This window comes from Balaenoptera borealis (assembly GCF_965194805.1).
Source record: "Balaenoptera borealis genome assembly, chromosome: 8".
NCBI classification, from domain to species: domain Eukaryota; kingdom Metazoa; phylum Chordata; class Mammalia; order Artiodactyla; family Balaenopteridae; genus Balaenoptera; species Balaenoptera borealis.
The window spans coordinates 78,779,632-78,802,713 of NC_138865.1; the positions used below are offsets into that span (position 1 = coordinate 78,779,632).

General features: G+C 38.9%; 1 protein-coding gene across 9 annotated transcripts in view; it reads left to right on the forward strand.

Annotated features, from left to right (window-relative positions):
- The window catches only part of PCSK5 (proprotein convertase subtilisin/kexin type 5), a 465,151-nt gene that overhangs the window by 171,078 nt on the left and 270,991 nt on the right, over positions 1 to 23,082 (forward strand). For all 9 annotated transcript variants that reach the window (XM_082401326.1, XM_082401328.1, XM_082401327.1 and 6 more), the window contains one exon: positions 19,293 to 19,505. In XM_082401326.1, the coding sequence (XP_082257452.1) occupies positions 19,293 to 19,505 (213 nt within the window). The remainder of the gene's footprint in view (positions 1 to 19,292; positions 19,506 to 23,082) is intronic.

Below are 23,082 nucleotides of genomic sequence, written 5' to 3' on the forward strand. Positions count from 1 at the left end.
GGGCCTAACCTCTTTTTGCTTCCTCATCTCTTTTTTCTTTTTAGGAATGTAAGCGTACCCCACTCTTTTTTTTTTTTTTTAATTGAAGTATAGTTGATTTACAATATTGTGTTAGTTTCAGGTGTACAGTAAAATGATCCAGCTAGGTATATATTTTTCAGATTTTCTATTATAGGTTATTACAAGATATTGAATATAGCCCCCTGTGCTATGCAGTAAATCCTGTTGCTTATCTATTTTCTGTATAGCAGTTTGTATCTGTTAATCCTCTACTCCTAGTTTATCCCTACCTCCTCCCTTTCCCCTTTGGTAGCCATAGGTTTGTTTTCTGTGTCTGTGAAGCATATTCTACTTTTACTACCCATTGGCACATACTGCTTTCTCTACAGTATGTGGTCTTTGACTCTCTCCCATGACCTACTACTATACAGACAAATCCTATTTGACCATCAAACTTCAGTTAAACTGTTACCTCTTCCCAGAAACCTTCTCACTGCCCAAGCTAGAATTTAGTGTATGTGATCCCTACCTTATTTTCCCTATACTTTATATTCTTCCTGGTATGTATAGTCTTTATCATATTGTGCTCTCTGTCAGAGTAAGTTTTGCATTTATCTTCTTCACTAAATAGTAAGTTCTTGAAGAGCAGAGCTTGTACTCTATGCACCTTTATGGGCTTTGCAAAACCCGTAAAGTACATTGAATTCTACTGAGTGCTCAGTGAATGTTTGTTGAATTTAATTTAATTTACTGCGAATTATGTTAACCATAGGGTTGTTATAAATTCAGCCCAGATTTGAAACAGTGGAATGCATGCAGTTGATTAACGTAACATTGCAGCTGGAGTACAAATAATTATGATTCTTCCACCTTTGTGGGATTGGGGTTAGGGTTTTAATCAGAAGACTGAGCTAAGCTGTCTCCTGGTTATTCTGAAAGAGACTGGAGGGAAAGCTTCTGCACTTGTTCTGTATGCACTTTCTAACTATATTTAGGTTTGGTTCAGACTTTTCTAGCTCTGTCAATTTTCAGCTACATTAGAATCCTTTGAAACTATAGGATAATGTTCTAAGTTGTTGGGTAGAATTTTCCTTTAATCACCAGTAATCTGGTGACTTCATTACCAAAACCTTGGGCTGCACATTACTATTCTTTCTCTCTGTGTCATCAGTACAATGGTTATTTAAGTTAAGTCAGTCATGCTTAGTTCATATTTAATTTTCAACTGTATGTGTATGACTCTTAACATAATAAAGAACAATCTGAAATTTCTCATTGAAATGAATCTATTTATGTTAGTAGTACACATAGCCTCATGAGGATATATAGAGAGAGAATGTCCTATATTCAGTAGCTATCATTAAATCAGGTGATATGGACCAATGGTTTTCAAATTTACTATTGCTAGTGAATCTTTCATTCAATAGAAATCTTAACTGGAAGTCTAATATATAAAACAAATACAAATGTGGTACGTTGGTGGAAGGAAAAAAGAGCTAAGATTAGAAACAAGATGATCTGAGAAAGTTATTCAGACATATAGAAAGATTATATTCAGAAATAAATAATTTTAAAAAACTTATTCTATACTCATCATTAATTATAAAAGTAATCCATGCCTGTTACAGTAGATCATTACTATAATGATGAAATTAAAATAGATTTTCCTGTCCAACTAGATTACCATTGCTAGGAGTATGGACTACATCTTCCCATACTCCTGTGCACATTCATATACCAAATGGGGATCATATGTCTTTGCATGTTGCTGTTTTCACCTAACAGTGTATCATGGGTATCCTTCTGGGGCAATCCATAGGATAGGACTCATTTATTTTACTCTTTCAAAATTTTTGGAGTATGGAGATACCATAATTTATTCAACTTTCCATTGAGGATCTTTCAAGGTTTTAATCTGGGAAAACAAGGACTTCAGTTTTAAAACAGACCATTTACTTTTAGAGTTAAGGCAGTAACAAAAGAAGTAACTCTTAAAAAGAACAAATTATTCTGACTCCTAGCATTGCACATCTAATTATGGAAAAGCAGCGGTGACTCATTTAAATGTGTTAAGATCAGCGTGAGAGGGTTTTTATGTGTTTAATATACATGGGCTTGTGACTTAGCGTAGAGTTGAGTCTAGGATTTGTCATTTACTGCTCTCTGACCTGATTTAGATCAAATTACCTCTCTTCTTCCATTTCCTCATCTACAGTAGGGCAATAATAGTATTTACTTACAAAGATGTTATGAGTGCTAAGTGAGATGATAATGCATATAAAGCAATTGACACAATACCTGGAACATAATAGGTGCTCAAGAAATACCATATATATGTTTTTCTTTATTTGGAAAAGAGATCATGTTCTTCCAAAAAACTTTGTATTTATTCTCAGCCCCCCATTCTTCTCTCCTATACCATTTCCACACTGTGGAGTTCTAGATGATTCCATTTAGTTACTTGTAGTGGTAGATTAAAAATAATATGATAAAAGTCAGCATACACTTTCTGAGTTCTATAATGTCATTTATTTTGTTCTTCCTATGTCTATACTCACCTTCGATTTTACTTGCCTTATAAAAGCTCATCCTCAGTTTCATCGAGATAACCTCTCGGTATACAAATTCATTTCAATTATCCATGTTTGTGATTTTTGAAGCAGTATAGCCTTTTCCAGGAAAAAGAAATCTTTCATTCTTCCATTAACAGGCATCAAATGAGTTGGTAAATTTTATATTCTTTGAGATTATTTTATTATTTATTTTATTATTTTATTATTTATATAGATTATTTTGTATAATATATACTGTCAAATATATGGAAAATAATTGGATAATTACATTATGCAAAGTTAGATTATAGAACACAATAATGAAATAAATAAGTGATTTATTAGCTGAGTGATTTAAGGAATGAGGGAATAAGTGACTAAAAATAATTCCTTCAAGAAACTAGCTGAAAATCTATGTGGCAGTCTAAAGTCACTGTGACTTTAGACTGTTGCAGTTTTAACTACATCATCTAGAAACTACAGGAATTGGAATTTCTTCTTTTTATTAAGTTTAGTCAACTTCCGCACTGTAGATAAAAGAGGGAAGAAGACGTCTAAGTTTTATACGTAATACATAAAAGTTTCCCCATTCTAGCAACAAGGCAAAACAAGCATAGAAACTATCAAGACTATTTGAGCTAAGGAGAAGTATTATGAATGAAATTAAACCGATGACTGGGGGGAAACAGAACTGATTTAGTTAGGGAGGACAGGGAATCATCTTTGAGGAGGTGATATGTGAATGGAGACATAAATGATAAGAAGCCAGTTAGGTGAAGAAATGTGGAAGGAATGTTCTGTGCAGAAGTAACAGCAAGAGCTAAAAAGCACCCTAAGTGGAGAATGATTAGGGTGTATCTCCAGAACAGAATGCTAATTTGGGTGTTGGGAGCAACAAGAACAGAAAGCGGGCAGTAGTAGATGGCCACAGAAGTAGGCGGGGGGCTAGCTCAGCAGGGCGTCCTAAACCATGAAGGGAGTCTGCCTTTTAATCTGCTACAGAAAGCCAGTGGAGGTTTTCAGCAGAGTAGTGGCCTGATGGAATACACACTTTAAAAAATCACTGCTGTGTAGAGAAGGGACTGCGTGTGGGGCAAGGGATGGGAAGGCAAGAGAGGAAGATTGAAATGGTCCAGGAAAGAGGTGATAATGAGTTGGACTTGGGTGACAGCAATGCCAAGACCTCTGGAGAGATCGGTGGCAAGAGAGAGAAGCCTAAGGATCAAGAAAGATTTCACAAAGGAAATAAATACATTTTGCTCAGGGAGTCCAAGTATTGATTGCACCCATGCCTTCTGCTTGCTAATCAAAAAATGTAGCAAATATTGAATTTCAAAGTGCTCCCTATTTGTTTACTATAAGTATTTGGCCTAGTAAAATGGAACACTATTTTCAAAGACTTTATAACAAAATCAGAATTGATTGCATTTATAGCCCCTTTAGAATTAATGTGCCAAAATTGCATTAGAGAAACTATGTTAAACAGACCATGTCACAATTGACAACTTGCTCTTTCTCTCAAAGATAGCACTATATTTGCTGCTACAGAGCTATAAAATTAAATGCAAGAATTAGAAGTATATCATTTGGGCTGCATGAAAATAATAATAATAATAGTACATTTAACATTTGCCAGTCTACTGTAGTATAGTTACTCTCCTAAGCCCTAAAATAGATAACTTTTAATCTTCACAATAATTTCATAAGATATATACTCTTCTCCCCAATTTTGTAGAAAACAGATATTCAGCATAGCTAAAAAAGTCAGAATGTGGGCCTCAATGAAATCTAATAGATTTTTTTTACAAGTTGTCATTTCTGTTCTGTTTGGCACATCTGTCCTCCTTCCTCCATCTGTGACCACATACTCTAGCTTTTCTCCTGTTACCATGGTGAATTAATTGCTCTTCTACCTAAGTCCACTGCCTCCAATTCTTCACTTGACCCCATTCCTTCTCACCTCATCAGTGACATGGTTCCATCAGTTAGCTTCTCTTTCATCTTTAAAATTTCCCTCTCAAATGTATTATTGCCATCCACAAACGTTCACCCTGCTAATTCTCCTATCTCAAAAGAGAGAGAGGAGAATCCATCTGTGGGCTCCTATCTCCTTCCAATTACTGCCTCATTTTTTTTTCACTTTGAAACAAAATTCCTTGAAACTGTGGTCCATACTTGCCCTCTACAACCTCATTTGTCCTATCATCTGGCAAGCCACGGCATCAGGACTCTGCCCCATCATTCCACCGAAGCTGTTCTTATCAAGGTCACCGTGAAGCCCAGTACTCTTCTCTGAGTTCTTATCTAATTTGTCCTGACAGGGACTCCTGCCTGCTTCTTTCTATCCACAATATAACATACATGCACTCCAGCCCTTCAGAACCCCTTTTTGGCAATTTTTATCCCTTCTTCTATGTATTAGATTTACTTGCCTTGTTAATTGATTGTCTCCTCCATGAAGGCCCTGAGTTTGACTGTTTTGTTCTCTACTGTATCCCAAGTACCCAAAACAGTGTCTTGTACTCTGTAGGTATTTAGTGAATGAACGTATGAATGACTTCCATGCCAATTTGCTGCGTCTACTGAGTTAATTTGCTTAAGGGTCACACTTGCATTGTTTTTGGTTAATATTTTGGAAATGAGTTATTAACATACATGGAATAGTCTGGTGATTAGTGTACCCAGACTCTGCTTTCAGACTTTTCAGTGGGTTCTAATACCTTGCCTTTTTCGAGTTAATTAGCCTCTCTGAGGATCAGTTTGTTCCTCTATACAATGGAGCTAAATGCTAGTAATTAGTTTATAGGACTATTATGAGGATTATATGATTAATGCCTGTTAAATACTCAGCAGAGTTCCTGGAACATAAGAATCTCTCATTATGTTATGAATCTTTATCATCACTAAAAGGGCAAGAGTAATAAAAGTAAAATACTGATTAATCAGGTAAATATTATAAAAAGTTTTTATTGTTCCAAATCTCTGGGTTTGATCAATTTCATATTGCTGAATGGTCCTTAGGGAAGGTAAGTATATAATCTTGAGATTATTATTAAGGAATGGCCAAAATAAATCGGAGAAAATACCCAAGGTTTTCTAAAGCTTTTCCGTAAAACACTAATTAATAAAATGCTAAAAAAGGTGAGGGGATGGAGGGATTTTGCTATCAAATACACTTGAGGAACACCACTTATTTTATGTTTCCTTTAGAAATTTAAAAGCATATTAAAGGCTCTGAGAAGTCCTGCAGTAGAGAGATGTGTTTAAGTTTATTTAATCAATGTTCTAAACTTTAACAACACCAAAGCTTTTATTTTCATGACTTTTTTGAATTGCTGTTAAATTTCACTTTAAATTCTTTAGAATTTCTTAGTGAAAATTCAGCTAAACTTATTAGAGTCAGAATGTTAGAACTGGAAATAATTTTAGTGACTGAGTTGTTTTTACCAACACTAATGTATTTATTTACTTGATGTCACTGCCATTCACCCAATCTCCCTTCCTAGAACTCGTCATTTCCTCTTTTCTTCGATCTAGTCATCTAATAAGTCTTCCTTTCCTGTACTACTTCTGAAAAGTCTATGGAATCTGCCCTCTTGTCCTCACAACTAGAACCAACATCTCTCGTATAGACTTTGGCAATAGCATAATTTCAAAACTTCCATCTTCCCAGCTTGAGCTTCAACTTTCAATTCAGCATGAACACCACAGCCAAAGAAGTATTTTTATATGTAAATCTTGTCATTTGTCTTCTCTTTAAAATTCATCACTGCTCCCTGTGACCAACAAGGAACATTCTAAGCTTCTTAGGAGGGCACATAGGGTCTCTTACAATTTCGGCAGGAGTCTCAGAATCAAAATCTTGAGAAAGGATAGTTTAAGAAAAAGTTGCTCTCATTCAAACAGATACGATTTCACTTACCATGGGATCCTTTGGCTTGGCTCCTGGGTATGACTGCAGACTTCCCTCGGGGGAAACTCTTGGCTTCATCTGCCCACACAGTTCTAAATAAGAAATGATTTTATAAAATGAGTGAGTTGATTGACAATGTTTCAGAGATAGGTGACCCAAGGTTTGGTGTTAGAATAAGGAGCTAATTGCCTAAAATTGTCTTTGATAGACTCTTTATTCATTCATTTATTTCTGATTGCATTCAGGAAACACTCACTGGTGGTTATAATATTCCAAGCAGTTTTCTAGGTGCTAGTGAAAGGTAAATAACACTCAGGACTTGTCTTCGGGGAGCTCACCGTATAACAATGAGTAAAGGTTCTAAACAAAGTGCCAGCAGACTCCCAGATCTGGTAAACAATAAGGACAGACTAAACTACACACAATAACAAAACGTACTGTGTGCAGTCTAGTTGCCTTGCAGTCATCTTTTTTGCCCTAGTTGGGTTATTAAACTTTAATAATGCATTTGATATTCATCAGCAGGCATCTAATGCATTGACAGCATTTCACAATTTCCTGACAAGTGTGTTTAATAATATCCTTTAGAAAACAAGCAAAAAACATAGAATTGAATCTTTTCTTTTTTCCATAATCAGAAAACCCTGTATTCGGGTTACCAGTACTTCCCTGATTATTTTATTCAAAAAATATTTCTTAAGTATTCACTACATACCAAGCACTGGTTTGACATTTAGCTTAATCTTTTTTTTTTTTTTTTTTTTATTTAGCTTAATCTTTTATCTGGAGAAATCATGGGGCTCATTGTAGATATTGTAGGATTATGGCTTATAGTGTTTGCTTTGCCATTTTATCTACAAGTATACTTTCAATTTCAGATTCTTTTTATTTGAGCATTTTAGGCTTTGGGGTTATCAATTAAGGCATTCCAATGAATTCATGACAGAACCAGTGTCAAGGATGAGGAACAAAAGTAGGTGAAATCGGAATCATTGGTCTCTAACTCCCTGTTGGAACAGTGGCCTTCATCCCGTCTTCACTCTGCTCTTCCATTCAGGGGTCCACGATGGAAACTAGTCTCTTATGAAGTCTCTGATTAGTATATCTCCTTTCTATCATCAATTTCCTTTTCAATTCACCAGATTTTACAACTGACTGAATATTTAGAATATTTGCTGAAAGCACAAGCATGCTTTATTATCACACATTGTCTCATTTACACACGTGCACACACACAATTTCTTCACCCTTAAATTAAAGGCACATGTTCACGAGAACAGGAGAGAAGAGGTATAATGAGCTTATATAATAAAGCAGTAATAATAATCGTAATAAAATTAACCAATTCCACTCGGGAAGGATTTGTTTTTATCTGATATACACCCAGCTATAGCAGGCTTGGTACCAGTTTGCATTTTAGTAAATGACAGATTGTTGTTAAATTAGTTGGCAAATGTAAAACTTTGAAATAATATATGGGTAGGCAAAGATAGACAAGGGAGCTTTTTTTATATCGGTTCCACTTCATGAAAATTGACTTTATTTATTTATTTTTGGCTGCGTTGGGTCTTCGTTGCTGTGCACGGGCTTTCTCTAGTTGCAGCGAGCAGGGGCTACTCTTCTTTGAGGTGCGCGGGCTTCTCATTGCGGTGGCTTCTCTTGTTGCGGAGCACAGGCTCTAGGCACGTGGGCTTCACTAGTTGTGGCTCACGGGCTCAATAGTTGTGGCTCGTGGGCTCTAGAGTGCAGGTTCAGTAGTTGTGGCTCACGGTCTTAGTTGCTCTGCGGCATGTGGGATCTTCCCGGAGCAGGGCTTGAACCCATGTCCCCTGCATTGGCAGGCAGATTCTTAACCACTGCACCACCAGGGAAGTCCCAAAAATTAACTTCAACTGGAGTTTATTTTTAAAATCGTCCCTTAGAATTTAACTGTGTACTGATGGAACTCTGTGTTTTTAGAACTTTAACAAAGCTAAGAAGTGACTTGCCAAATGGACCCAGTAGAACATTATCCATTTTGGAAACAAAGAAATAGATGTTTTCATAAATACATAGGTGGTTTCACATTCTGTAATTGAAGATTATCTGATATCCAAGTATCAGATTTAGATTACTGTATTATTGGGATTTGTGATACATTTATATGGAAAGTAGCACAAATTTATCCTAGCTTTGTATAATTCACATCAAGTATTTATTGTCACCTTGTTTCTAGTTTAGAGATTTGTTATTAACACTGTGAGTAGTTTTTTTTTAACTTTTGCAAATTCCATTCCAATTCCCTTTGTTCTGCTCATGGATTAAGCAGATATCAGTAACAGTCCTCTTTTCTTTTAGTTTGTTTTGTTCTATTTTTAGTGACTCCTGGGCCACCCGGGGGATAAATGAGGTCCATATCACAGGAGTCATTCTAATATAGTCTGGATGTCCCTGTTATAGGGAAGATACAAAATCCTACAGGGAGTGGATTAGGTCAAGTTGAGGTTCATACCAATTCTGAGTGTCTGTGATTCTAAATATAGATTTGAAAAAGCTGATGGGAAGGACAGATACATAAATTTCCTTCAACAAAACATGGCAGCAACCAGAAAAGAAAGGCCACTGTGTAATAAACAAGGATAAATTGAACTGAGTTGATAGTATCCAATGATTTAAACGTATATATGGCTTTTATTGCAGACTTTCTTTTCACTTGCCCTGAGCCTACATTCCTCATCCTTAAGAGGAAAACAATCAAATTTAATATTCAGGATTGTAAACATTATTATGATTATTACCTCTGATAGCCTCTCGAGTTAGGCATAGGAATAATTTTCACAGGATCTCCCCCAGTTTCAAGATTTGAAAACCAAGTCTTGGCAAAGTAGGTAACCTGGTCATTAAGAAGCATGACTGTGGGTCAGACTCAGGTCAGTCTTCCAAGCCTGTGCTCTTGGCCCCCATGCTCTATGTGATATCTGCTCTGAAGAAGTGCGTCATACAGGCCTGTGTCTGCATAGTCAGCTCTCAGCCAACAGTAGCTTTAATTCTGGTCATGAAAGTGAACACTGCAACAGGGACCTCGCTCTCCTCTGAACTCCTGGGAAATTTATTATCTAGGCAAACTGATTTGGCATATCCTGAACTTCACTGGCTTCTCTCTTTCTCTTCATCCCTGGGTGCAGCCTATGATGATGTAGAAAGTATCGGCTTTAAAAGTCACAAAGACCAGAGTTGAAATCTCAGTTTGGTTTCTCTCTAGCATTTTGACCTGGAACAAGTTACTAAGTTATCAGAGCTTCCATTTCCCTGAGACAAGGCTATGATAATACTTACTTTATGGAGCCATCGTGAAAACCGACTGAGGTCTCACATACACAGTGCTCAGACCAATTGCTGGTCTCCCCCCGAGAGGAAGGCCAACGTTTGGTGCATCTTTAAGGACCCGAGAGTATCCACCACAGTCTTGTAAATAATATAAGCTTAATATCAATTGTAATTTTTTCAGAAGTGTGATTTGCTTTCATTTGAATCAGGATTATGTTTATGGGAAGAAACTGTAAGGGGCTGATTTTCTCCCTTTCAGAAACGTTATGAGCTACTCCGCAAAAGGTCAAAGTCATTGCTTCATGGAGTAGAGGCCTGTGACATTCAAGCCGCAGGATGGGCTTCAGAGAGGGGCAGCTTTGCTCACCCCTTCAGAGCTGAGCTGGGAGTTGGAACCAACCCACAGGAGGCATTCTCTACCCCACAGCTAACTTAGAGAAGAGTATTAACTTTTCATTATTGCTGGAGTATCCATCCTTCTTTCCAAGTGCCTTTCCAAACATTTACAATAAATTCCTTTCATACCCCTATTGATAATAAATGTTTTTATTCTCTGTGAAAGGAATTTTTCAAATTCTACTCCTTCAATATAATTTAAAGGTGATGGTATCTTTCTGGGCAGTTTGAAAATAGGGAATTAATGTGAATATGGAAAATATCCTCCTCCATTTCATAAGTCTGGCTCTCCTGAAAGTCTGAGCATGACATTGCATTTGCTCTGCGATGATCCAACGTGGAGAAACCTTTGGGAGGTATGTCTCTTTTTCCCTCAAAATGGGAGTGCTGGGATGGTGAATGTACCCAGAATAGCTGCGTTGGTGCTGTTCATTCTTGTGATTATTTCAGAGGGCAGATGACATTCAAGCGTACTTTTTCAGTTGCTTGGAATGAGAAATTGACAAACCCAATCTGCATGCTTCTCCCCACGACTGGTGTTAGCCTTCCCCAGGCCCTGGGAAAACTGCTCGAACAGGGCTCAGAGCTTGCAGGACTGTGGGAGTGACCAGAAGTAAATAATAACCAGAGTCTTTCTGAGGCTTCTGTGAGTCAGATGAGGAAGACAAGGGCTGAGAAAAAAAAAGGAGGCATTGATCAGTATGAATTAACCATAGATAAACATGAAAAGCAGACAGTTACTTGGGGATTGTTGATTTGGCAAATGAGATAAAGCAGGAAGGGAAGGGTTTTGGGGTTTGTTTCTGGTTTTTTTTTTGTTTGTTTTTTTGTTTTTCCTCTAATGCACTATTGCTAAGCAGTATTTCTCTAAACCATGTTGTTAAGCATTTTTAGGAATACCCAGTGTCAGTACTAGTCAGTGGGGATCAGCATTGGTTGAGGTGAGACTGGATTATCTGGTCCTAGCTTTTCTGCCACTGAATGGCTCTGCTCACTTTATTCCCTTTATTTCCTTATGTAGAAATGTAGAATTTCACTGTACGAACCTCTTATGTGTCCAGCTTTAAATAATATCCATAGCACATTCTTCGCCTCCACATTTTTATTATGTGGAGTTTCTAAATGTACAGCGAATCTGCAGGTTAACAGGAATAAAATTATTTTCTTGAAAGCATATTTATTTCCATTAGTAAACACACATGGTTTTTATTTACTCCTAGATCTTCTACTATCCTTTCTCCATGAAAGACTGATTTTCTTCTTCCAATTATACTGTAAAAATAACCAAAGTAAACGAAATCTACCCTGATGTAATACCACTCTCAGGGGCCAAGGGTTACACCATTGAGCACTTGGTGATAAAGTGTAAGAAGCTGTATTGTGTGTCCAAGTCCTCTGTCAGCTCTTCTGAAGAAAGGGAAGCTCTGATAACAGGACTTGATTCTACAAGCCTTCAGTGAGCTGATGCTCTATTGAATTTATATTCTGGCAGATGTGGTGAATAAGCAACTCAATTTGGGTTTTTTTCTTCTTTCTATTCACGCAATAAATATAAAAGTAGCTTTTTATCAGGAACCTGAGTCTGGGGTAGTTCTGTATTTGCAGTGTTGATTGATTATTCTTTACACTAAACTTCAGCCATATGACTCCAAGGGTCCTTTTAGAAAACTGAGCTAAAGTCACCTTTGGGTTCCCTGAATTCAGTGCATCATGCTGTTCCTTCATGTACTAGAACACAAAGAATATCATGGAAAGACCCTAAATGTAGATATAAGTGGTGTTTTTAAATGTGGCATTTTACCAGAAACGCTTACAACTGTTGTCACCAGCAGCTGATCCCACAATCATAATCAGGCTGTTTATTCCTTTAAAAGGGAAGTCGACTGCATTTGGTATGCTCCGGAAACATGTAAAATGGATTTTCATTTGTGCCGGATAAAATTAATATCATCATGAATAACTGCATCTAGTATTTTTAGTGTGTTATTAAAAAGTCAACAGAACATAAAAAATTGCTTAATATATATGGCTTAGCGACCTACTGTGTACACAGCAAATCAGAATACAGAAAACCTGACGTGGGGCAGAAAAGGTGGGTGAGGTTGAGATGGAGAGGAAGAAAGAGGGGGGAATGAAGTCCTATCACTTGAGAAAAGGCAGGAAGACAAAAATGCGGAGAAACAGGTTACCATTCACAAAAGCCTTCTTTAACTGCATTTGTATTTTCAGTCTTTTTCTTTCATCAACCGTCCTTTGGTAGGCTAAGTAGCATAAAATGAGATTGGTGAAGACACTCCCACAGAGTGCTTTTTGTAAGTCACTGGACCGCTAGGGAAGTCCGACAGTTTGGTTTTAAAATGCTTAGAGTCATTCCTCTGTTTACCTTAGTAATTCTGAGAGCTCAATAACTAAACATTCTGAGAGCAGGGCGGAATCGAGTGAAACCTGTATACTCTGCACATCGGACGTTCCGACTTGTAGAGTAGATCTTAAAAATGAGAGTCAGGTGTGCTTATTTTCCAGGTGAGGATACTTGTGGCTGGCAAAGTTAGCACTTCAGCATGGGATTGTTCCTGATAAAAGCAGCACTTAATCCCTGGATTCCTGACCCTCCGAGGCCACGTCTCCTTCTTTTACTCCTTTAAAAACATCTCATATCTGCCTCATTCGATTCCCTTGGGCTTTGGTGGGGAGTGACCCACTTTATTTCCTGGGTCCAATTCCGTCTCATACAATTAATTTCCCTACCCCCATCTCCATCTTGCCCAAATGCACTGATTGAAGAAACAAGTCTTGGGCTTTAGTCTTTCCCAAAGACATCCGATTACGTCTGTCTCATGACTACGTTCTCTTGATGTCCTCCCAAAGAAGACTTTTTCCCACCAGGTTACACCAGTGTTGTCTCCAAGGCATCGGAAGCTGTGTGCTCCTGATTTGTTTTCAATTGTGGATTATATTTCTTTTCAGATTACTTTTCAGGTCGCCTTTAAGGAGCCTTCATTTTCTTGTGAATCATCTGTCCTGTTGATGATCATGATTCAAAGAGTTATTAAGTATTTTAAAAGCAATATGTATTTTTAAATTCTGAAACAAACATCTTGGGTGAGCACTACAAAAACCTTTCCAAAGTTTGTTGTTGCTGTTGATTTGCCTTTACATCATGATTCTGGACCCAGACCTGTTTCTTTCAGTGAACCCTGCTCTGTTAAGGAACAGGATTTATTTTGGAAATGCTTGTCAGAATGTTTTTGAGCTTTAAAAGATGAACAGTTCTCTCTTCATATCTCAGCTACCGAACAGTTGTAGGTGTCCTTGTCTTTCTCCAGCCTCTTCCAACCTGAAGCCCCTTTATCTGTGAACCACGTATGGAAGAGCTTCCATAGAGGGCTGCGCTCTTCTCTCACCGATATACGAAGATCAGAAAAAGGCAGGGAGCGGAGCAATGAGGGGCTTTGGTAAACTGGGTATCAGGCTGTACTTGGAAGACATCACACTTAAAAGAGAGTTCCTCCTCCTACAGTTGTTTTATTGTGTCTCTTCATGTCGACACATACAGATATGTAGGTCTGATCAGACTTATTGGTCTGCCTCTCCCGTCTCCACCCCACTCTCCTTACATGATAGTGTGCCCATTACTTAATGTTACTCAGTTTTTTTAATCTGTAAAAATGTATGTCTAATTTGCTTGAAGTTAACTAATAGATGTGAAAGCACCCAGCACAATGTCCCGTCTTTTGTATTGCAAGAAGCCTCTGGCCATTTAGTCATGTCCCTTTAAGAATACAATTGACCCTTGAACAACACAGATGTGAACTACACAGGTCCACTTTGAGGCGGATATTTTTTTCAATGGTAAGTACTATAGTACTACACAGTCTGCAGTTGGTTGAGTCCACAGATATGGAGGAACGGTATATACAGAGGGCTGACTCTAAGTTATACATAGATTTTCAACCATGCGGAGGGTTGGCACCCCTGTCCCCCACCATTGTTTAAGGGTCAACTCTACTTTCTAAGCAATATGGAAAAGAAGTAGTATTAAAATACCAAATACAATCTAGCTGTATTGGCTGAAAAATTATCACACTGTTTTAAAGAAAGAAACTTAGTTCCATTAAAGTCTATACCTCTCTAAACCTGACTTGCAGTGTATGATTTAATTGATAACCCAGCATAAAGTAGCCTTTTCCGACCTGAACCACAAGAAAATCCAGTTTTTTTTTAGCCTTTAATAATAATGTTTATGGCATATATAAATTAACTTTTGTAGGGCATACATGAGAAGAAACACATACACAATTAGATACACAATGAAACAGAATCTTTAGAGTTTGGTCAAATTGGTCCTGTGTGGATTTTACAGTATATTTTGCTGTAAATTTACTAACTTTTAACTTGGCACTCAGTTAAATTGGAGGATTCTTTTCCTTTCCTCATTCAAAGTTATATTAATGTAACCAGTTGTAATCACAGTACTTTACCAAACTATACAATAATGTTATTTCCTACGCTTCGGGAAAATACGTGTCTCAAAGATTCTTTTCTCTTTATAATATTCTGCCCACCTTCCCATCTCCCTACATCCCACATTAAGATTTAATTCTTAAATTACTCTGAGCTTTAGAGAAATGTCCAGATTTCTTTTTACCACATATGTTTTGGTTTTCTGAATATTGCACACTAATGAAAATTCCCTGTGCATCTGTAGTAAATAAACCTTTGAATTGCTAATTGTTTCAGATCAGCCCCCTAGATCTTTAGCAGCTGTCTTTATGGCATTTTCAGCCCACAGATTCAGTCTGTTTCTGGGATTTTAATCATCAGCCCTACACACAGGCACAAAGGTCAGGTTGCCTTGTAGACAGAGTGGTGGCAACATCTGTATGTGCTGTAGCCTCCACCGGGGGCGGCTCATCCTTTATCTCCTCCTCTCACCTTGTGTTAGTCAGCTCGGGCTGCCGTCAGAGAATGCCACAGACTGGGTGGCTGAAACAACAAAAATGGATTTTCTCACTGTCTGGAGGCCAGAAGTCTGGAAGTCCATGATCAGGGCAGAGTTAGGTTCTGGTGATGCCTCTCTCCTCAGCTTGCACACAGCTGCCTTTTTACAGTTTTGTCACAAGGCCTTTCCTCTGTGCACACACTTTTGTTGTCTCATCTTCTTAAAAGGACGCCAGTCCTGTCTGATTAGGGCCCCACCCTTATGACTTCATTAACCGTAATTACCTCTTTAAGGGCCCTATCTTCAAACGCAGTCACACTGGGGATGTGAAGCTACGTCTTCCATTCGATCCTCCAGCTCCCCGTCTCCCCTTCTCCCCTTCTCTCCACAAGCCTCATGCTCTAGGATACTGATCTCTATGGGATCCAGGTCCTCTGGCTTCTGCTGGGGTTCAGCCTTGGGATACATTGGCAAAAAATGGGAGAGAGGGAGGAAGAGACTGGGGTCTTGCTCAGCACGCATTCCCCTGGCTCCTTCCCTGCAGGGCCGACATGGGTTGGCGAGTCCCCTGACCAGTTTTCAACTCCTATTAGCCCCTCTGTCTCCCGTTTCAGTGACTCCTCTCTCCCTGGCTCCCTTTAGGCAGTGACGGACCCCATACCCTCCTTTGGAGTTTGCCTTTGCCATGCCCAGTTGAATTTAAGCTTTGGCTCTGGCCTTAGGGAGCATTTCCGATTCCCAGTTTGCTCATCTGTAAAGTAATGATATAGACTTGAATTGTGCAGAATAATGTTTGTACAGTGCTTGGTGCATAGTAAGTTTCTGTGAATGTCAGCCTCTGTGGTTTTTAGTGCACAATGAACCTTCTATGTATAAAACTCCCCTTGATTATAAAACACAAATTATCTCTTAAGAATTAGCCCTAGGTTTTCCCTCTTAATAGAGGAATAAATGTGTTTGCTTCTGTTTATAAAAATCATACATGGTCACGGAAGGAAGGTATAAAAAGAAAATAAAATTCTTTCCTAATCTTACCGAACACGGTAAGTTCTACTACATCGTCACTTGATGGTAGCTTTAAGCGTAAAACTGTACTACACGTTAACTTCATTGCGCACACACGCACATACACTTTTTTCTAAACTGAGACTATACTGTATCATTTTGTATCCTACATTTGTAATGATATTACAACATAAAAGTACCTTCCGAACATTGTCTTATTAAATATTCTTTTAAAATCAAATATGCTTTTAGAGATCTTTTCAGACAGTCATAATTTTACATAGATACATAAATGTGATTGTGCCATATGTGCTTTTTCATCATTTTGTGGGTTTTAATCTATTATCTTGTTATGGTTTAATCTATTATCTTGTTATGGTTCTGTTTAAACCAGGTAGGTTTGGTCATTATCTCGTGTGTTCTGTTGACAGGTCAGGTAAAGCTCTGTTGTGACCATGCTTTTTCCCGGTGACACAGCCCCTCAGTGTGTGATGGGGAGAGCACATTTTGATGATGAAATGGAACCTTCTTATTCTTCCCTGGCTGCGACATTCTGTCTGTGATGTATAGACATGAGTCAGTCACCAGAGTTTCTCAATCTGGCCATCCACACCATAGTGAGGAGTAATTCCCTCTGGAGAATTGGAAGCATTGGACAAAATCCTTAGTTTATGATGGGTTGGTGATTTTTGCATCCTTCTCTATGTTTCGTGAATATTTGGATGGGAAACTGAAGGATGGTAAACCAGGTCCAGCTGTCTAGTGGCAATAACATCCAGAAGTTTCTCCCCCTCTCTCTTCATGAATTTTTCCCATTCCTGTGTAATCATATTGCATTTTTCCACATTGAAGGGCAAAAAGAAATCCATGCTCAGGTCAAGTCAAATCCTGTCATAAATATTCTGTTCCCTGAGGATTCAAGGTCAGGGAGAGTTTATCAAAGATACTCCAGATTCTTTCTCGTCTCTCTTTCCTTGGCTCTTTTTTCCAGAAATTCCAGGACAACACTCCAAATACTTTTTCCTCCACCTGACACCAGAAGAGTTGGGGCCTGGAAAGAAGAAAAGAGGTTTAGTCATCACTAACTTTGTGACTTTGGTTCTCACTTCCTAATTACAAAGTGATAGACTTGACCTACGTGTCCTCCAGCGTGACTTGTAGTTTTAAAATGGTAGAATTTCTGAAGGATTCAGCTATAACTGTTCTGAGAGATGCTCTTCACTTTGGCTTATTTTTCTCTTTTCTTCTGAAGATCTCTTACAGAGAAAAATAGTCCATATGCTTCAATACATCTGTGTTCTACTTTGCTTCTTCTCCTTAATTATTTTATGACCTTAGGAAAGTCTTTGAGTTTATGCCAAGTTTTGGCATAAAGAATGTAAGAAAAACTTCTTGGATCTGGTTGAAGAAGGTATCCACAGTCAAATATGTTTGGAAGTTACTTCAGATCGTGCCCCCCTCTTAGTTTTGCAATGAACCGTCACTCACTAAAGACTCTTAGAAGTTCTGCAATAAGGGAACCTGTTTAATTTTGCTTAATTCAGAGTTTCCCAAACGTATTTGATCTTGAAATCCTTTTATTTCTGGTAGCATCCATAACATCCCTCATAATTAATGTCCCTGCCATGCATAGAGGAAGCACAGCTCTGGAAGGGAGGACATCATCCCAAATTCTGCCCTTTATTGATGATGTGATCTCAGAATAAATACATTACCTCTGTGCACCTCACATTGCTCATATATCAAATGAGGGTACATAATAGCAGCCACTTCATATTATAGGAATATAATATGACTATGGTAATTGTGACTAATAATATTCCAACTCTGAGGTCTGGCTGTCTGGGTTCAAATTTTGTCTTTCCACTTACTGGCTTGTGACCTTAAAAACATTACTTCTGTACCTCAATTCTTTATCTGTGTGATGGGGACAAAAATTATACCATTCTCACAGAGTTGTTGGAGGACTTCAGTCTGATTCATGTAAAACATTTAGAATTGTGCTTGGCCCGCGGTAGGTACCTAGTAAAATGTTAGCCCTTATGATCATCATTGTTGGTGCTCTTGTTACTTCTATGACTATATCAGGTGAAAGGTAATTATTTTAGTTTCTTTTTTTTAAACCACTGTACACTTTAAGATTTATTTATTGATTGATTGATTGCTATGTTGGGTCTTCGTTTCTGTGCGAGGGCTTTCTCTAGTTGTGGCAAGCGGGGGCCACTCTTCGTCGCGGTGCACGGGCCTCTCACTGTCGCGGCCTCTCTTGTTGCAGAGCACAGGCTCCAGGCGCGCAGGCTCAGTAGTTGTGGCACACGGGCTTAGTTGCTCCGCGGCATGTGGGATCTTCCCAGACCAGGGCTCGAACCCGTGTCCCCTGCATTAGCAGGCAGATTCTCAACCACTGTGCCACCAGGGAAGCCCCTAGTTTCTTTTTTTAATTGGGATATAATTGACATATTAGTTTCAAGTATACAACATTAATGATTCATTATTTGTATATATTTGTGAAATGATCACCACTGTGAGTCTAGTTAACATCCATCACCTTACATAGTTATAGTATTTTTTCTTGCGATGAGAAATTTTAAGATCTACTCTCTTAGCAACTTTCAAATGTACAATACAGTAGTATTAACCATAGCCATCATGCTGTACATTGCATCCAGATTAGTTTTGTCTTTTGTTTTTTTAATAAATTTATTTATTTATTTATTTTTGGCTGCGTTGGGTCTTCGTTGCTGTGCGCGGGCTTTCTCTAGTTGCGGCGAGCGGGGGCTACTCTTCATGGTGGCTTCTCTTGTTGCGGAGCACGGGCTGCAGGTGCACAGGCTTCAGTAGTTGTGGCTCGTGGGCTCTAGAAAGCAGGCTCAGTATTTGTGGCACGGGGGCTTAGTTGCTCCACAGCATGTGGGATCTTCCCGGACCAGCAATCGAACCCGTGTCCCCTGAATTGGCAGGTGGATTCTTAACCACTGTGCCACCAGGGAAGTCCTATTTTAGTTTTTAAAAGCAACTCCTCTTACTTCAGAAAGCAGCTTAGATCCAGCACACTATTAATGTAGCATCGTACGCCTTCTGCAAATGCTTCATTCTGCCATGTTGATATTGATCTTGTCTTCATCTAGAGTCTGTGACCCATGTCTTCCATCATCTAAGTTTTTCTGTTTGTGTGCAGGGGCGGAGAGGCCTCGGCTCTGTTTTTGTCTGGGCATCGGGAAATGGTGGGAGGAGCAAAGACCACTGCTCCTGTGATGGCTACACCAACAGCATCTACACCATCTCCATCAGCAGCACAGCCGAAAGCGGAAAGAAGCCTTGGTACCTGGAAGAGTGTTCGTCCACGCTGGCCACAACCTACAGCAGCGGAGAGTCCTATGATAAGAAAATAGTATGTGATATTTGCATGTCTGGCATGATTGGTTTATTTATCTTTCACTTTGAAACACAAAGGGAGACCATACATTTATATGCACAAGTAATATATGGAAATAGAAAGATTAACTGATTACTCAACACAGGTATTTGTAAATATTACCATTCCGTTACCAAGTCATTGAAAAATCCTGTCTGGGTCATTACGTTCCAGCATTGAATGTGGCCTTAGACATGATTAAGCTTCAGTTTTATTGAAGACAAATGAATGGACTACATTCACCTTGTGAGTTGGTGGCAGAGAAGAGACTGGGTGGGATTCTCAGCCCAGTTCCCTATCACTCTGTCCCCGTACTGCCTTTGAACTTCAGCTTGAGTACTTTGGTTTCAAAGTAGGTACAACAAATTCAATGTGACCTAAACCTATGTAAAAGGTGCTTCTCTAACACTGCAGCACAGAGTTTGCCTGAGAAGCACATTAGTCCTGTGTGATCTGCTTACCAACGTGCTCTGCTCTCTATGCAGGTGGTAAAATGGTTAAGAGTTCAGGTTTGCAGGACCAGCCTGCGTGGGTTTCATTCACTCTGGAACTATTTACTAGCTGGGTAACTTTGGATACATTACTTAATTTTTCTGTCTCAAGATCCTTACCTGTAAAATGAGGGCATTTAATAATACCTAGTTCATGGAGTTATTTCGTGATTATGAGGAAGTAGATAGAAAGTGCTTTGCACACTACCTGACCCATTGGTGCTCAAGAAAGGTCTGACTTTTAGGATGCCCCACACTGTGCAACTGACTCTAAATTTCAGACACCTTTGCACTTTGCTCTTTTCCTGATCATGGTTTTATAAAATGTCTTGGGGTTTGTCTTTCTAAAGTGGAGCTAAGCTGCTATACATGACACTTTTTAGCATTTAGCCAACACCCTGCTTTCAGATCCTGTGATTCACGCAGGTTTGGTTCACTCTGCGATGCTCCCTCTGGCTTTATACAGCAGTGGAAATAGAGGTGATAAGATACTACCTCCTTCATGTAATTCTTCATCCGTATCTATCTGGTTCCTCTTGATTCCTGATTACTATAGGATTTTCATGTTTGATTTCTCGGCTACCTTTTACTATCCTCTTTAGTTACATTTTTCAGATTGATTTAAATAAAAACTGCCTACCCCTATGCATATCCCATCTGCCCCCATCTTTCTCTAATCCCTTCATAATAATTAGGTTAAAAACATGCACATGAGTAACCCTGGAAGTACCTCCATCATACATCAGTAAACATATTCCACAATACAAAGTGAAATATAAAAGGAGAAAATACAGAGATGACAAGTTTTGAAGTTCCATGGCTTTCTTCATGGGAAAGTGATGCTCTATGATAGTTTACCATCATTATGGAAATGTTTTAATCTAGGAATGTTCCTTTGGCTTTCAAATTTGCTCGTCTCTCAGAGCTCCTGGTCAAGGCCCACTAATACTGAGTGGCATCCATCAGTTCTGCATCATGAAAATCCTGATGAAAACTCTCTGGAATAAGAATTGTCTTCCCGAACTTCTAGAGTCTGAAGGCATGTTAATGAAAACTCGCCATTGCTTCCAAGTAAATATGCCCATCTAGTGCTCTTATTTCCTGTGGGGCAGTTGTTGTGAGAGAGGTGTTTTTAAGTTCCATAAGTGCCTTCCTTAAGAGAAGATTATAATACAATGGGCAAAATATCAAGGAAGAAGGAAGTGTTGCTGGGTCCCAGATGGAAGAGCACAGTGCGGATAGAGGGACCTCAGAATCGCTATCCTGAGATTTACTCCTTACACTTGACCTTCCTGGGCTTTTCATCACTATTTACTGTGATGGTGTGGTAGCTGCTATGACCCCCATTGAATGGGTGGTCATTTAGGATTCTTCCACGGACGGACAAATCGATCATTCTGTGGTGAGGGATAGGGCTTGAGAGGAAAGATGGACACCATGATTTAATGTCAATATCCTTGATTCAGGTCATATTTCACTTTGCCCTAGTTGCTGCTTCTGATATCAAAAGCTTTACTGACTCACTCAATATATAAAGTTATCTATTTAACTTTTACTTGGCTCTTCCTTTTGTTTAACCTCTCCCATTTTCATGGCAGCAATTTATTACTAATTTTTCTCTAGCCAGTTCTCAGATTCTCTTATTTTGCCTGAATCTCCAGATTACCCTCAATTGGAGAGGAATGTGGTAGCTGTTTCAAATTATAATCTCTAGCTACAGACAGACCACTCAGTGGCTAAGTAACCTTTACGGAGTCTTGGTTTCCTCATCTGTAAAATGGAGGTAAAGCCAGAACCAACCTCATAAATTTTCATGAAGATAACAATATACTGAGCATAATGTACTTACACAACGCCTGTGGCAACGAGCCACCTAGTAAGTGGCTGGTACCCTTGTTCCCCAAGTCAGTGTAGCTTTCTGTATCTTGGGAGCTTAGGCTGGTCGTTTTTCCAGCTGTTGTTAACAGAGGTGCTTGTTGCACCTTCGTCTTTGCAATCTGTAGAACCACGATCTGTTCCACCCACCCCGTAAAGAATGGCACTTTGATGGTGAACATGTTAACAGTTTGAACATGAGTAGAGTTGGCGGCAACATCAGGCTTTTATGGTCCAGCTGCCCCTTTTCCTTCTAGATGTCAGAATGACAAATAATCCTGCTCTGCGCTTGGGACCTTTTCTTCACCACGCTTTGAACCAGATGTCTGTGGGCCCTCAGAGATGCCCGCTTCCTGGTAGTGGCATCCGTGATTGAGTGTTACAGGAACAGCAGTGTCTCCCTTTGTTCTGGGGCGCCCCTCCCCAGTCCATCCATTTCCTTTTGTCATTTGCAGCTTCTTCAGAAGAGCAGAGTTGTCATTCTTCATTCATAGAGCACCTTTGTGAGTTGAACTGAGGCAGACGCTGAGGATCCAGGAGAGAGGAAAGATCTCTCACTGCTTCTGGGAAAGCACTTTGGTTAAATAATTTTTTCTTGTCCTTTTCATGGTGTGCAAGTAGGAAAACCTTGCCCTGAGTTTCAGAACGTAGCCAAGTCTTCATCCCTTGGTTTCCTACCATCACTCTCAGTACAGTTGTGGACCTTGGTATTCCACGCATGCTTTAATAGATTCGGATCAGTGATGGCCTTGAACCTTATTATAACAAGTGAAGCAACCAAAATATCAAGATTACTATAAGAAGCTCCCCATAAGGTAAATAGAAATCAGTTGAAATGACTGGTTATTATGAAATAATGTTTTTATTAACAACACCATATACATTTTATTCCATGCCAGACATGTAGTACATTTATAGTTATATTAACATGTCATAAATATAACATTTTTTGCCCTTCTAATGTGTGCCTGGCAGTGTGCTATGCACAGTGAATGCATCATCTCTTTGTATCCTCAAAACATTATGCAGGAAGATCAAGTATTGTCCCCACTTTACAGATGAGAAAACTAAAGTTTGAAAGGTTAAAAGAAACACATCTAGTAAGTGGTAGAGTCTGGATTCCAACCAAAGTTGTGTTGAAACCCCAGCCCACCTTGTAACCAATGTGCTGTCATGCCCCGGATCCT